This window comes from Atractosteus spatula, chromosome 8, assembly GCF_055471065.1.
Source record: "Atractosteus spatula isolate fAtrSpa1 chromosome 8, fAtrSpa1.hap1, whole genome shotgun sequence".
Taxonomy (NCBI): domain Eukaryota; kingdom Metazoa; phylum Chordata; class Actinopteri; order Semionotiformes; family Lepisosteidae; genus Atractosteus; species Atractosteus spatula.
In genome coordinates this window covers 42,804,462-42,821,170 of record NC_142713.1, presented here as the reverse complement: position 1 = coordinate 42,821,170, position 16,709 = coordinate 42,804,462, and the positions used below count along the sequence as shown (strand labels likewise).

General features: G+C 35.1%; 1 protein-coding gene across 2 annotated transcripts in view; it reads left to right on the top strand.

Moving 5' to 3' along the window:
• slc2a13a (solute carrier family 2 member 13a) overlaps positions 1 to 16,709 on the top strand; it is a 131,054-nt gene that overhangs the window by 110,760 nt on the left and 3,585 nt on the right. For both annotated transcript variants that reach the window (XM_088923623.1, XM_088923622.1), the window contains exons 5-9: positions 7,268 to 7,431; positions 10,872 to 10,992; positions 13,790 to 13,915; positions 14,849 to 14,967; positions 15,062 to 15,214. In XM_088923623.1, the coding sequence (XP_088779749.1) occupies positions 7,268 to 7,431; positions 10,872 to 10,992; positions 13,790 to 13,915; positions 14,849 to 14,967; positions 15,062 to 15,214 (683 nt within the window). The remainder of the gene's footprint in view (positions 1 to 7,267; positions 7,432 to 10,871; positions 10,993 to 13,789; positions 13,916 to 14,848; positions 14,968 to 15,061; positions 15,215 to 16,709) is intronic.

Below are 16,709 nucleotides of genomic sequence, written 5' to 3'. Positions count from 1 at the left end.
AACCTGATTCGTTTTGGCTGCATTAGTTAACATGGAGGCACTACAGTGGCAAGGCAATTAGCAATTCTACCTCACGGCTCTTGTGACCTATCTGACTGTGACTCAGGACCTAGGAGACCAGGGAACTATCTGTGTGGAGTGTGCATGTTATCTCTCGCTTCCATGGATTGTTTATAGTAATGAATGGCTTATACAAAGAACTATCAACATTTGCTTTGGATTTTTGAAATATCTCATAAAATGTAAAATGGGCTTTGACTGTGCAGTTTTTATAGCTGACATGGCTTACACAAATACTGTAGCAGAGTTCAGAGTGTGTCATTGCTGAAGACAGAAGCTGTAATTACATTCATACCCCTTTCTCCAGGATATGAAAACAGAATCCAGCAATAACAGTTAAACTATATTAAAATTCAAGTAAGTGGTGAAGCAAATGGGAGATGTAATATGAAACTACTTAGCAGGAAAAACCTGCTGTGGCTGTTTTGTTATGAAATACAGTAACACAAATTACATTTCTCATACTACATTTAATTCAATTATGTTTGGTCTCTTTTTTCACCGCTTAGATTTCTGCGCAACAATGATGGAATGATATACTGTATGTCTCTTGGCTAGATCACCATTGTAATTAAGAACTTGTTTTCTGGTTAAATAAAGGACTACTGTTTTAAAATAGTAGGTTTAACTACAGTAGGGTCGCTTGTGTGTTGGATCATGTGTCTTCTATTTAGAGTATCTTGTAAATCATTAGTTTCTTTCAGATGCTTATTTTATAAAGTAGTTTTTCAAGCATGCTAATATTATTTATATCTTTAATTATTCAAAAAAGATACATGCAGAAGAAAAGAAAAAACCTGACCCTAAAATACATTATAACTCAATAATTCCCATATAACTCCTTCTTAAAAACTACATAACAATATGCATAATCCTTTAATACCATTTGTGCAGATGGCATTACATGCATGCAGTATTTGTGATGGTTCATAATAAAACATAATTCCTGAAGATAGCTAATAATAGAACACCAGGTAAAGAAGTAAGGTGATGGAAGACACCAATAATGACTTAAGAACTGATCCTGGAATGTTAATGTGTAACTGTATTATACTACAGTACATGGTTTAAATGCATATCAGTTTATTGTGTCATCTTTATGAAGGAGTTTTAACAGTGTTTTATAGCCTAATTCATATTGTACACACAGGTACAACAGTAATAAATAGCTTTGGTGTACAAAGTCCAGGAAGAAGAAAGTCCACGAAACCAAAAATGTCGTTTTTTTTCCAGTTGACTATGCTTAAAATGATGTACATTTTGCAACAGCTTTTCAAGTATATTATATGTAATGCATACTGTATACTATATACTGTTCATTTTCTTTTTGAAATCAGTAATTGAGTGTCTTAAGCAAAACTGACCTCTACAGTAGCACTGAGATACTGCACCTAAGTAATTATAGAATATTTTTATAGAAAGAAAGTAAACATGCACATGGAACACTTAAATAATATTACAGTAGTCAGAATTCCACAATTAATATTATGTATATCAGCCACCTTGACACAGAACTTGTGCATTTCCCCATCTTTGGACTCTTACAAAACAACATACTGAAAAATGCACCTGTTGTGCACTGAACACCTGCTCTCACTAAAAAAGCAGGACATCCTTTTACAAACTGGCCATACAGTAGTGTGGTCACTAGTGGCCACACATTAGTGAAAACTTGGGATCTTGATATTAGTCTGAACAAAAATAAACTTATGATTTTCCAGAAAGGGACCAGATTGCAAGAGAAGAAATGTCTGTTTAAATAATGCACACTGGAACACACAACAAATTACTGCTATGTGGGCCTATGTCAGCTTCTTGGGGAGTTTCAGCATGGCCTTCAAACACTGACAAAAAAGAGAAGCAGAGTATACAATAATATAATGGCCAGTATCACTTTAAATCGCCAAGAAAAATGTGAGATATCCTGTCTGACACTGGTTCTGCTCATCCTGTGGCCCCACATTAAAACATTGGAAAAGGGTGCAGTAATGGTTCTGAAAAAAATACTATTTTATGCTGATGAAAGTCCCCTGTGGATCACAATGTTGACTACAACTTTTATGTGTTTGATGTATCAATAACATTTTTTATATACTATAATTTATACAAGTCTTAAAGTTAAGTTGTTCTTTCTGAGAATTTTTTTTAAAAACCTTGCACCTTGTTAGGACCTTTTGGATGTGAGTGTAATTTACTTTTTTTAAGTGCTTTGTTAACAGCCTGTGAATAAAATCTTTGTTTCCTTTAGTAAATCTGGTGGAATATCAGGCCTAGAAGACTTCTTAATCTTAAATGTTAATCAAAATTGTGTTTCTTTATGATGAATCCATTAAATATACAGTTTTGTCTTTGCTCAGCCTAAATTGTACATTTTTTTAAACACCTGAGTAAAATTTACATATAAGACATTACTTTTCCTTTAAAGTCTATAGGTTTCTGGTTGGTATCTGTGAAACACTTTACTTTGTGTTTTAATATTCCTGCATTGTTGTAATATTGAAAACAAAAACTTTTAGTATGCATCTTAGCCTTCATTGCAATATTGTTGCAATATATATAATTCCCTTTTGTAGCTATGCTTGCAATGTATTGTAGCCCATTTCTTTAAATTTCCATATTATAAACCAAAAAAAATAATAATCCAAAATCTTTATCCAAGTATCAAAAATAAGTGGTATAAATTATAGAATGTTGTGTTACTGTACAAACTTGTACTGCATTGTAGTGATTTCAGCCACACTTAGTAATATTTTTGTGATTCACTGGGTATGAAAGTTTTATGCTGTATTTTTATAGTGTTATTACCCTTAATGGAGCTTCAATTTCAATTTTCTTACATTGCAGTTATTTTGAAGGTGTAGTATTTTTTTTTCTAAATCTACCCTAATCTTTCAGTGTTTTCTCCATTAATATAACTTCAATTTCTCAGATGTCCAAGCATTCTGATGGCGTTTTCCCCATCTTCTGTTTTCTGGATAAGAACACTCATGAATCACAGAATATAAGAATGGTCACAAATAAAAGGAGACAATTGGGTCCATCTAAACTGTTATGTTTGGCTATTAAAATAAACTTGATGTAAGTATCTAATCCAACCATTTCTAGAAAGAAGCCAAGCATGGAATAACATGGCTGGGTAGATTTTCACAGACACGTCTCCAGGTTTCATCTCAAGCAAAAAAATTGGAATTGCGTATCCTTAGTACAATTTCTGTCCTACAATGTACGATAAAGTACAGTACTTCTTAAATTGACCAGATCTGATCAGACTGATCCTCCAAGAGTACCTAGTGACTCTGGGACCAAACCATTTCAGTTTACTGTTGGTAATAACCATCAATTATTGGGATGACAGGTTTCCATTTTATTTTGTATTCATATACGTTATGTCCCATTTCCTCAGGTGTAACACTTTCTGGAAAGGTTGAGAATTTTGAGAATCATTTTTAGATGCACTTTTAGGTTTTGCTGTCTTCAGCTCAGAGGGTCCCAATAGCAAAACAGTGATGATGCTGTACATTAAGATGATTTGCAGAATGTTAAGCAAAGCGCAAGTCCACTTTTGCTTTAGAGCTAACAAAATTCAAGCCCCGAGAAGAGCTGAGCATTAATTAACTCATGAAAATTACAGTTAGTTCAGAACATGCTGACTTTGAACTTGAGGATGCTGAGATGAAAGGCCTGGAGAAACATGCTTCCTTTATGTGTTACTGTATATGCAGTACCAGAGATTAGTTTTACACTTGAAAATTAAACCCCTAGTTAATTGTGTTCATAGTTCATAGTTCATCAGTGTAAAGAGTTTGTAAACTTTATGTGCCAGTTTATATAAAATTTTAAAAACTGTTTTGCTCTATACAGTGATTTCAGTAACACAAGACAAATTACTGATCCACAAATATTCTTCTCCAGAAGCGAACATTGCCAAGGAGAAAATGTGAAAATGTAAAATGTAATTTAACAACCCTTGCAGGGAAATCATGGTGTGCTTAAGCAGTATTAATTAGTGTTTTCTTTTTATCATTCTTTTGTCTTCAGGGTTGAAAGGTTTTTTACTTTTTCTTTCTTTGCCTGGAGCCCCTTAGAGAAGAGAAAAAAATAAGGCATATTTTTGTTGTATTTGAATTTCTGGATTAATTCCCTGGAGAATCTACTATTTCATACATCTATTAATGTATGAAAGAATAGGAAAATAATACTTTTTGCCACCTCCTTGGGTATTCTTTTCATCCATTCATTAATGAATGGTGGAATTCTCTGTTATCGTGTGTTGAAGGAATGATTTCTGACTAAGTAATCAACACTTGGCCTCACCTGGTATCTGCTGAATAGACAAGAAACTATAAAAACGCTATGTCTCTTATTATTCATGTAAGTTGATCTTATTTGTACTGTATCTTACTAATAGCATATCAGCAAATGGAAACAGACAATTCTGGCAAAGTTTGCAGTAAACACCCTCAGTTCGGCCTTTCGAATGTACACACAGCTTGCAGTGCATTGTAGTGGTAGTGAGGAAGATTAATTGTCAAATTAAATAATTGATCACTTTTACCTCCATTAATGCAATAGAGTGTAAATGCCATTGTACTCACAGTTCGGCAGTTAAGAACTGCCTGTGCCTGCTGCACCAGTTGGGGTTCGGATTGCTGAAAGCTTAGGCTCTTGCCGTTTAGAGGTCCCATGTCTCTTGTTTATTTATTAGTTTATAGGCAACCATGATGGTTGTAAACAAACATGTAAGATAATGGAAGCCTTCAACTATTTGTACTGATCATGAAAAAACTGTTTCAGGTGATTGATGTGGTTTTTCCATACCTTATGGTGGTCTAGCATAGCCATTTTAGATTTTTTTCTGTGATGTATAGTATGCCTCATCTGAGATCACTAGAACTAAGCCCTGGAATATGGTTAATTTTTAATGGAGTGTCAGATCTGCAGAATGTAAGCGGTTTCTTACAGTTTGTATTTACACTAGCACCCCTGTAACCTGTTGCAGTTATTTTGCATTTTTGTTAAATTGCTTTATATAGTGCTCCAGTAATAAGGATTACATTTGAAAAATAGGTGGCACATCTCACCTAACAACTATTGGAAAAATTAGTCATATCTATCAATTGGAACTGGAACTGGAAGAAGCAGATATTCTTACTCTTGTGTTTGGTTTACAGTATGTATATGTTTCTTGGTTTTTACAGCCAAAGTGCCTGAATGCCTTTCTTATACCTGTTCTTTAGCATTCAGTCATAAACTGCTGAACAGCGTTAAGCTCGCTATCTCTGCAAAATATTCTAATGGCACATTAACCATCTTCCAGAGACTACACATTTTGTGACATTTATTTTAAAGCTATAGCCACCCTTAGTTCATGCATCATTTGGAAATTTCATTTGGAAATTAGATTTCCCTTGCTTTTCCAGTGAACTATATTCATGTGAAGCAGAGCTATTGTATATTGAAAGCAAGTTTTGAATATGTCCCATGTAAAGGGTTTTCAAGTGCTGGATATGAATAGAAGGGACATAGCGAAAACTAGTTAACAAAGGATAAGATTGTCTGTCTTTACAATTATCTTCAATCTATACATTGTTTAGGGAAAATTGTCTTCTGATGTTCTAATTTGCACAAATTGCTGCATATATTTTAAGAAAGCTTATTAATTGTTGCAGTGTTACTTCCATTACTGTACATCTGAGAAAAGTTTCTGCCTAAATTGCATTACAATTCCTATAGCTTAGAGACTGCTGGTATGAATCCTGGCTGTGCCACTGTGAAAGGCTGCCCAGAATGCTCTTTCACTGAATTTTCATAGAGGTTGTGGGGGTGGGATGAGTGAGTCAGACGGGTCATCTTCATCTGGCCTCTCAGCAATAATAAATGTGTTACTGGAGGTTTAAATAGGGAGTGGGACCTGTTCTCCAACTGGAGCATGAGTAAGAGCCTTGATTTTGTATCTTAAAGGACAAAGTGTGTGCAAATCCATACAGATAAATCTGTCAAAATAAGATCATATGTAAAGATGTACTGTATACAGACTATTAGGCAATCTCTTGGTGGCTCTGAGATGCAAATCAGTAAGTGAGTGACTTTTTTCCCATTTTAAGAGGAAACCACAGACAGTGCAAATGAATGCTGCTTTACCATCCAACCATCCACCCTTTATTAGAAAGTGACTTCATCCTAATAAGGGTCAGAATCATAGGATCCAAGGCTTCACCACTGATGGGATGACATGTCACCTGAGGAAGACTTACACAGACCAGCAGGACAAGATGCAAGCTCCACAAATAGGATGGCAGTCTGGAATCATTCTGCTTTTCTGCTTTTTCCATTAACATAATTAGAAATTTCCTAGGATATTTATTGCCATGTCATATACTATATATGTAAACATATATACAAAATAACAAGGTGACAGTTTTTAAAGGAAAATTATACTCCCTAAGTAGAGGAGCTCAGATGTTCCCTATGATGATTACAGGGACAGCATCTGATGGATTGTTATTTACATGAAGAGCCTATTAAGTATGATTTAAAAATCTGACAGGCAGACAGTGCCTCTCAGAAGGAAGACGGTGGATCATGGAGAGCATGTGACTTCCCCACAATGGCATTCCTTTTATACTGCAGAAGCAGAATGTTCTATTGGATATTATCGGATGCAAAAAGAAATCCAAATGTCCTTTCTTATAAATTTCTCTTTCAGTGCCATTCAAAGTTCACATTTTTTTTGGCAATAACAGTGTGTACTAAATTATTATCCTGGTCAGGTACAGTATCTTCAGAGAAAGTTATATATTTTAGTTACAGTTTAAAAAGTTGGCAGAGCCGGTGAGATTACCATATGAAGTATACTTACACCTACAGATAACAGCCAATGTGAATATGGTTAATTACAAATACCAATGGCCACAATTAGGCATGTTCAGTGACCGTAATTGATACAGTAAGTTGTATTTTCAGTGCAAAGTTTATAGCAATTATATGGGTTAATTCCATTCAACTTTCATCCAACTGACAACATGAAATTATAATGTCTGTTATTATGTTCTATGAAACTGGCTAACACAAACTGCAATTTACAAGGCTTAAGTTTGGTGCTATTTTTTTGAACAGCTGCAACTTAATGTTGACAGGTTCAAGAATAAATAAAAGCCTAACTGTTATGAGAGATGGTTTCTAATCATAGTTTTTTTTCTTCTTCCAGGTACTACAGTGCTACAATCCTCCAAATGTCAGGGGTAAAGGATGATAAAATGGCAATCTGGCTGTCGGCAGTTACTGCCTTCACAAACTTCATTTTCACTCTGTTTGGCGTTTGGTTAGTGGAAAAAGTAGGCCGTCGAAAGTTGACTTTGGGTAGTTTAACAGGTAAGGCATCAACAAATGAAAATGTTTTAAACAAATATGGTATTTATGGCAACTGCATTATGCAATTAAAATAAAAATCTTTCCACACTTTCTAAAAATTTAGCAGATATAGGCATATGGGCAAAAACAGACTTGTGTCATTGTGCAGGGGTGTCTAAGCATGAAGAACACAAGGTGGAGATTTGATGAGAACAGGTCATTTGGCCTGTGTTGCTTATCTGAGTTAAATGATCCAAGAAACCTTCTTGAATCCTTGAATTTGAATCTCCTTGAAAGCTTTCAATGACTCAGCAATGATCACATAACTTGTCAGTTTGTTCCATATACTTACAATCCTTCTAATGTAAAAAGGTGCCATCTGTTCTTACTAGCTAATTTGCTTGCTTTAAGTCCTCTGATCTCTCTAATCTGAACATGAAGAAAATATATGGTGTAACTCTATCAACTGACTTTATCCAAATTGTCAGAGATTCAATACAACATCTTGGTTTCAAGTCAACCCAAACATGATATATGATATATGATATATATGATAAAGATAAATAATAAAAGATCAAATTTAAAGATGTATCATATATCTTTAACCCCTAGATATGGGTTGCCTTTTTCTGCATTATTTCCAATGGTGAAATAATGTTTTTAAAGGTTTCCAGAAGTGAAGATGAACAAATTCCAATGCATTATACAGTTTTTGCTTTATGTCTCTTATTTCCACTCTTGTTTTGAGACTGCAGTGGAAAGTGAGGTAGTATTCAGTATTTGATAATGGTCATTTCAACACAAGTTTAAGGCCACTTAACTCATTTGTCTCATACATTATTTGATAGATCAACAAATAATCTATTTATATTTTAAATTTCTGACCCATTAGTGATACTTGGCATTTATCAATGTTGTGGTGACAGTGTGAGCTACTACTTGTAATTATGTGGCATCTGTTAATTTCAGAAGATACAGTAGCTAATTCTTGTATATTAGAGTCTTTGTCATTTTTGTAGATAAGAAAGAGAAACAGTCATGCTTAACACTCCTCTTAATACTTCTGCGTAAAGAAAATTTAGCCTAGATCTCTTCTTTGCATTGACTTTTTTACACCATATCTATTGGCTGCATTGTCAAATATGTAATATGGGATCTTCAAATGGTCACGTTGAAAAAAAACTCCTTTTTCTATACTCATGATACTCATTTCCTGCGGTGTATTTTCATATAGTTTTATGTCTATATTATGTTACTATGTTATGATATATTTATTCCATCAGAGATTAGTATTACTGCATTACCATGATATACAGTATGTTAGTCTTGTTTTCAAAATTGATAAAGACCATTTTTACCTCTGATGTTAAATTACTGTAATTAGAGCACTTCCTTTACCTTTACATTTAGAAGTCTTTGGTAAAAAAAAATACCTTGCTATGTTATTCTTATTTTAGTCATTATTTAGTTTTGTTTTTATCTTTTGAATCTTTATAGTTGTTATGTAAACAATATACTGTATAACTTGGTACAAAAATGAATTATATTCTAAGTAGCGCAAAATGTAATTGACTTCTTTGCCCAGATTTCCTGATTTATAAATCAGTTAAAAAAAACAAACAAAACCTGAATAATAAATTTAAAAAATAAGACCAAAAAACATCCTTGACTTAATTTTAATCCAGCATGGAACTGTGATGTGTGGAATAGTGTGAGGATTTAATTATCTGTAACTGAAAGACATGCAGAATCAAAAGTATAAAAGCAAATAAGAAGTACTCACAAAGTAAAGCTTCCAGGAAGATTAAAGTGCATAAAAGGGGTATATTAACATCTTTCAAAAGCCGGCTTCCTGGTTGTTAGTGATATAAGCCACAGAATTGTAGGTCAAGACATCAAGACTAGCTCAGCAGGAGAATACTTAGTAAATAATTAGTCTCAAGACAAGTTAGCAGGACAAGCCTATTTAGCAGTGGATTATGTGTTACAAGTTGTACTGTAATTACCCTGCATGTCATGATGTTCACAGTTTTCCTCTGTAACGATATAAATGAGAAGACAATTTCAAAAACATACATAAATGACAATACAATCTCAAAGGTTACATGGCATGACACTTGTTTAGAGCAGCATGGTGGTGCAGCACTAAGACCCTGGGTTTAATTTCTAGGGTGCTATCTGCATGGAGTTAGTATGTTCTCCCCATATTCTTCCAGCTAGTCCTTTTTCCTCCCACAGTCCAAAAATGCACTGGTAGGTTATTTGTTTTCTAGGAAATTTGGCCCTGGTTTGAGTGAGTGCATGTTTGTGTCTACCCATCCAGGGTATAAAATGCCTTGCAATTGCTGCTTGCTTTGGCTCTCCTGCGACCTTTAACTGGATAAAATGGTTAGTAATGGATGGATGGACATTTGTTTACTAAGCCAATTTATTGAAAGAGTATTGAAATTGAATAGATATTATCCTGCTTATACGGTAGATTCAGAACATCAGTTGCAATGGTTCATTCATCTAATTTTTTCAGAATGTGCAGTTCAGATTTAATCTCATTGTTGCAAACCCCAGTAAAAGCCCCGAAGGCTGGTGTAGTGCTGTTGAAGGCTATAGTCACGTCTCTGTCGACTCAGCTTGTGTAATCATCCCTAACAGGGGAACACTCAAGGACTGGCTTCTTAGACTTCTTCCTCTTAGTCTTGATAGGATTTATCACCATGCGGTTGTAAACCTACAGTATCTTCATACTGTCCCATAGCAGGCAGTAGCTAGTTTACTTCAACAGCCAGGGCTGGGTGGAAAGCCAGGTATAGAAACTGGCTATGATCATTCACAGATGCTGCATTAGCTTCAGGACTACAATTCCCAGAAAATCCACTGGGAGACTTCCTGATGGAAGTCATCAGTCAGGCTTCCCTACGGTGCCAGCTGTGCTGACATCCTGCAGGTCTCTCACAGTGCTTCACCATTGCTGGTCTGTTGTCACTGGCATGAGCACAAGCAATTCGCACAGGATCCCCTTTTTGTAAAAGTTTATTTTCTAAAAAATGAGAAAAAAACAGGGAAGGGTTTCTGGAGCTATTCCCAGGACAGGAGTACTACAGCTGGTAGCAGGGATCTAACTGCCAGCCTGCATGAGTGCACAACTCCTGACTCCTCTGCCGCCATCTTGTCACCAGGTTAGACAGAGAAATGATGGAACCTCAGTTTTGACCAATTTTGTACTCTCTAAATTGCTTTATATTGTTCTGCTGTTTGACTTTGTTTCAAGCAGCGATTTAGCTCTTTGTATTGTTGTTTTTGGAGGGTCCCTAATATTAATCCCATACTTTGAGGCTTGATAGATCATACGTTTGCTCTTCTTTAATTATCTTTATTAATATAGTGTTTATATTAAGGTGTATCAATGACTTTTTTTATGTCCATCAGGTCGACTTGTAATCTTCTTTGGATGTCTTTTCTTGTAGGTACCATCCTGAGTCTTCTGGTCCTGGCAATTGGATTTTTACTCTCTGCACAGCATTCACCTCCTGTGATCCTGCACCCAACAGACCCCTCTACACCCAACTCAACTTGCTCTCAATATGGGTAGGATGTCCAACATGTACACTGTCCAAAATAAATTGATTTACTTGTTTGATTAATGGTAGTGAATCAGGATTCTTATTGTTCAGGTTTTGCACATATCTGTGGTGCAGGTGAAAAGTTAATCAAAAATACCTTTCAGAACAATGAGCAAGTAAATAGGATTTCTGATTACTTCGCCTCCTATCTATTACAAAAATGTGAACTATCTTAGGCAGTTAGGCAGTGCTTAGGCAGTTTTCTGTTTCCTTCTATTGTGCTTAAGTTTTCTTGTAGAGACATCTTGCATCACGTAATCTTCATATCTAATGGATATGAAAAATGTATTTACAGATATAAAGGATAACAGATGATCAGTGACCTCATGCATCTACTGTACCTTCGTTACAATGTCTTGCTTTTGGCTCCTGTCCATGACATTTGTCAAGGTGTGGCTAGAAAGTGTAATCTGAAAAATAAACAAGTGCAACAATAACACACTTGTAATTCAAAGTGTGATTGTCTTAAACTAAAGTTATGAAAAAAACTTTTAGAAATATGTTTACATTTTCAAACATTGTTTTGGTCTTCTTTTCCAAATTCATGTCATATTTTACAGCAATCATACAGTAATTTAATAATAATGCAATTTATTTTTATCAAAGTCCATAAAAATGACTCAATTCTTACTTTACTAATGTAATGCTTATATCTTCACTCTAATACAACATTTTATAGCCTCGCTTTCCTTTGAACTCGTCTTCCTTATTCTTGTAATCTACCAGTGCGGTGCATCAGTGCACCAGTTAGCACAGAGAGCGACTCACAAGGCTGATACATTAACATGTAATTTCTGACTTTTACATTTACTCCGAGTATCATTATGCAGCATTAGATTTTGTTTTCAGGGAAAGATGCATTCTATACATTTGCCAAAAGGCCCTTTCAGATTTATGGGAATCATGATTGCAAAAGAAGAAATGCACTGTTCAGCTTAACAGTACAGCAGGAATCTTCAGTGGACCCTAAAGCGGACCTTGCATTTTTATTTTGATCATTGGAATTTAATTAGAAATCATCAGCTCAGTGGCCTTTTGGTACAATAGACATGACCTATTAAAATAGGATTTTGCTTTTTCTGCATTCTTATTGTAGTTGTATGTGGAGTTTGTAAAGAAAACCAATATACTTTATTTTAACTCTTTAAGTTCAATTGTCTCTAAAGACATCTCATTAAAAGATTAAAAGACTATTAGAAAAACCATTTGTTTGCACAGATGTAAATGGGGATATACTGTTATTCATCACTATAAAACCTATACAGAATTCCTACAACCCTCCAATCATACGAATATGGGTTGATATTGCTTGAGCAATACAAAATGAAATTTTGACTCGTGATTGAGACTGAACAAGAAACTACAACACGATCAAAGATGCACCCACAATTGAATTAACATGAGCTGAAGGATTCGTAATTTCTTGTGCCTACTTCTGAAATGGAGGAAAATTGGATAATGTGAATGCTATTTGTAGATAATAAGTATTTGGACATTTATACTTTAAAATACTGGTTTCAAGACGTTTCAGTTCTCAAAATGAAGTAACATTGCAGTTTGTGGGGAAAGGCTTGCTGTCTTAAAACAACCTTAAAATTAAATAAAATTATATTTTTGTTAACATGTAAACAATGAAAAAAGTGTAACATCAATATTCTAAAACTAGTACTTTTATTATGAATGTTGTGTGTTTTTCTTCATCACTGTAACAATTAGGTATTAAAATTCTAAACAGAACAGCTAACATGCTTTTAAAATGTTCCTTATGAAGATTTTAAAAGAAATACAGTAAAACATAAACCTCTTAGTCTTGGATCTGTAAATGTATCTAAAATTTACAGTATGGTACATTAGGCTATTTTAAACTATTCCGATATCTTGAACACTAAGCAAACAAATTATCTTTCATATTTTAGCAAATTCCATCTGGTTTACAGATCAAGCCATTCAAAATGACCGCGCAGTAATTGTATCCCAAAACTGAGGCGGTCGGATCCAAATTTGTAACCAAGCATTATTGAATGTCATTCATTTGCACGAGCTTTCATCGATGGTTTTGATTTTTCCCACTCATACTTTTTGGCTTGGGGAACATGTTATAATCCGATGCCCAGAGAGGTTCAGATATACCTGTAGATTGCGGAAATGATCAGTTGACACCCCAGCTAGGGTTAGGATTAACATTCACACACTACTTAGAGAATTTTTAAGCTCAGCGCTAGTTTTTGGGGCCCAAATCAGGTTTAGGACGAGTGATTTCTTGCTCCTATCTGACATTTTTTTTTTCGGAACCTCTCTGGGACCTGGATGAAGCAGTGCGCTGTGCAGTTATTGTATCCCAGAACTGAGTCTGTCGGATCAAAAGATGTAACCAAGTATTATTGAATATAATATATTTGGAAGAGCTTTTATCAATGGTTGATTGTTTCCCACTCATACTTTTTGGTTTGGGAACATGTCAAAATCCGATGCCGAGAGGTTCAGATATACTGTAGATGAAACATGGATGGCGCGGTGCATAGTCGGTCGCATCAAAAATTGTAACCAAACATTACAGAATCTAATACAGTAGATTCTGTTTTGGAGAAATTGTGGTTTTGGAATATGTAGTCATGTCATTGTCTTAAATATTGAACCCTGGAATTTCTTTAAAAATACCCTTTGATATTCCATGTTTCAAAGTAGTTAGGGTTTAATACCAGTGGCATGCTGCAGAGGGCTCACAGTTCTGCAATAACATGTGGATTATTTCCTGTGACTAGGTTCTGTGACAGCTGTATGCTGGACCCAGGCTGTGGGTTCTGTTACCAGGAGAACAGTTCCTCCATTTTTGCCTCTTCCTGTGTTCCTGTCAATAAAGCCTCCACTGAAGAAGCCGCATGGGGCAGGTAAGAAGAAGATATACTGTAGCAGTTGTGGTTGTATCACGAGTCTCAGGTTATATTACACACACTTCAAAATTGGGATTGGCATACAGTACATGTAGGTACTGTATACGAGGTTACTTCATCAAAATAAGCCTGGGCTTTTCAATGCATGAGATGATGTCCCTGGGTATTTTGGGACATCTGAAAAATAATTCAGTTTCCTGAAAAAGTCTGCCTTAGAAAAATTTCATTTGGAGGAGTTTAGAAAATAAGCATTTTTCATTAAATGATTTCCAACTGTTTATCTGAAATAGCTAAATCAATGCAGTTGTTCTAGATAAGTAGCTTTTATAAATGTGTGCATAGCATTATGTAAAAACACAACATAAAATCCAATATATCGCTCCAGCTAACACACTGTAAGTAATTGATAATACAATTAAAAGGTTATTTCTGCCTGTCTCTAAATGGAACAATATTTATGTTTGAAACTGTTCATTAATCGCTGGTTGTGTTATTTATGGTCTAATAGAGTTTACAATGTTTTGATAATTCAATTCATTCAAACATGATTGTTGTCATCTCTAGATCAGCATCATGTGTGGTAGTTGATAAAATAATTGCTTAGCTAATAGTGTGTAAATTAGTTCTGTTAATGGTGTGAAAATGAAAATAAATTTATGCAGTTTTATGAAAGGATTACTTTGGTGGAATATGTGTTGTAAATCGTGGAAATATCAATGCACACAACGTTTTTTTAAAAACTGAAACAATTCCAATGAATTTTGTTACATTAAGGTTTAATCAGTTTAAGATGTCATTGATATTTGTAGGCTTTAGGATTTTTGTCAACAACAATGCACAAAAGCTTTAACCTTCATCTTCCTTACCAGTATGTAAGCACTTATACGTTTTGTCTGAAAATCAGATCTGAAATGTTTTGGTTTTCTTTAGGTGCTCAAATGCAACGGTGATGAAAGATGGAATATTTTGGGCTTACAATTACTGTCCCACACCCTATTCCTGGACCGCACTTCTGGGCCTTATTTTATACCTGATGTGTTTTGCACCTGGTAAGATTTCAAATCAACGATTCATTTATTATTGTAAATTCTCTTACTTTCTACTTTATTTAATTTTCTACTAATTTTATCATGCTTTTCTTAGGAATGGGACCCATGCCTTGGACAGTGAACTCTGAAATCTATCCTCTGTGGGCCAGAAGCACAGGGAATGCCTGTTCAGCAGGAGTGAATTGGACGTTTAATGTGCTGGTGTCGCTGACATTCCTTCATGTGGCTCAATACCTCACCTATTATGGTAAGAGTTTTTTAAATTAATAGTTACTTGATAAGCAAGCATGATGAAAATGGTTAATGGTTTAGTAATGATGGAATACTGAAAATGAGTCAGCATTGTATTGAAACTCTTGATATTAAAAATATATACATATAAATATTATAGAATTTTAAAATTCCATAACTTTATTTTAAGTCAAGAAATACATTGCCCATTAGTTGTTACAAACCAAAAAATAGACTAAATTGTATTTTTAAGAGAGCATATTTATTTTTATTTTATTTTAAATTATTAATCTAATTTTAAGTTTGGTCATCTCCAATTTATTATTTTTACTGTCTCTCCCTCCACACATTTGCAGGTAATTGCATTATATACAGTAGCACCTTTTATCCCAAAGGATGGCAGATTGCTTTATGCACAGGAGAGGACCAATTTTAATTCACTATGTGTATCATCCAGCTGAGCGACACACAGTAGCCACTCCACCATCAGCCCTACTACAGAGAAGAACAGGCAGAGAATTGTAAAATTGCTTCACCAATTGAATTAAGGGGGAACTTTTTTTAAGCAGGCAGAGAGCACAAACCCATAGTGGAACTTAGCTAGGACACAGGGGTCAATACCTTCACTCTTACAAACGGTACTATGGGATTTTTCATGACCAAGTAGTCAGGACCTCTGTTTAACATGTCATTCTTCTACTGCACTAAGTGTCCCTGGTCGCCATACTGGGGTATTGGTTTGGAAATTTACTAACAACACTTACAGTGGCAATCTTTGAGGTCTCCCATTTCAGTTTTGACCAGGCCGAGGCTTGCTTATCTTCTGAGCGCAGCTAAGGTTAGTCTAGAAGGCAGTGATGGTGCTGTCAGTTTCACAGTTCTAAATTGTTAATCCATAATTGTTGAAGTAACCTCTACAATCCTCAGACTAGCTTAGGACCGATGAGAACTGTGCCTGCTTTCCTTGAAAACTGTCAGTTTTCCCATATTTCATACTGTAAGTTCCACTATGACCACAAGAGACTTAGCAGTAATTGATGACTGATGATTGAGGATCGGTGTGGCACTCTTTGACATTGTGTTAAGTGGACAGGAGCATTATTTTCCTTTTGAAGGGATGCTACCCCTTACCATATCTAGTAATATAAGTGTCTATTTGTACAGATGTGTGGACTGGAGCTAGTAGGAGTAAAGTACTTTGCTGGAGAATACAACAGTAGTGTTCAGAGAAGGGCCTGAATAGAACCATCCAGCCATGAATCCAGAGCCCTAACCATTACTCTGCCTTGTTCCCCTCCACTGTAGTGGTACTGTACTTCAGTAATTGTGTGCCACATCTTGGCAAACTGTAATGGTATTCCAATGAGGTATCCCAGATTCAAGGCTTTCAAATTTAACCTACTCTCCAAAAAACTGCCTTCACTGACTGAACACCTGTTAGCTTTTGTGTTTTATTTTTATTCCATAAATCAATGAGGTGGTTATTTTTTATACAAAGGACTTATTTTGAT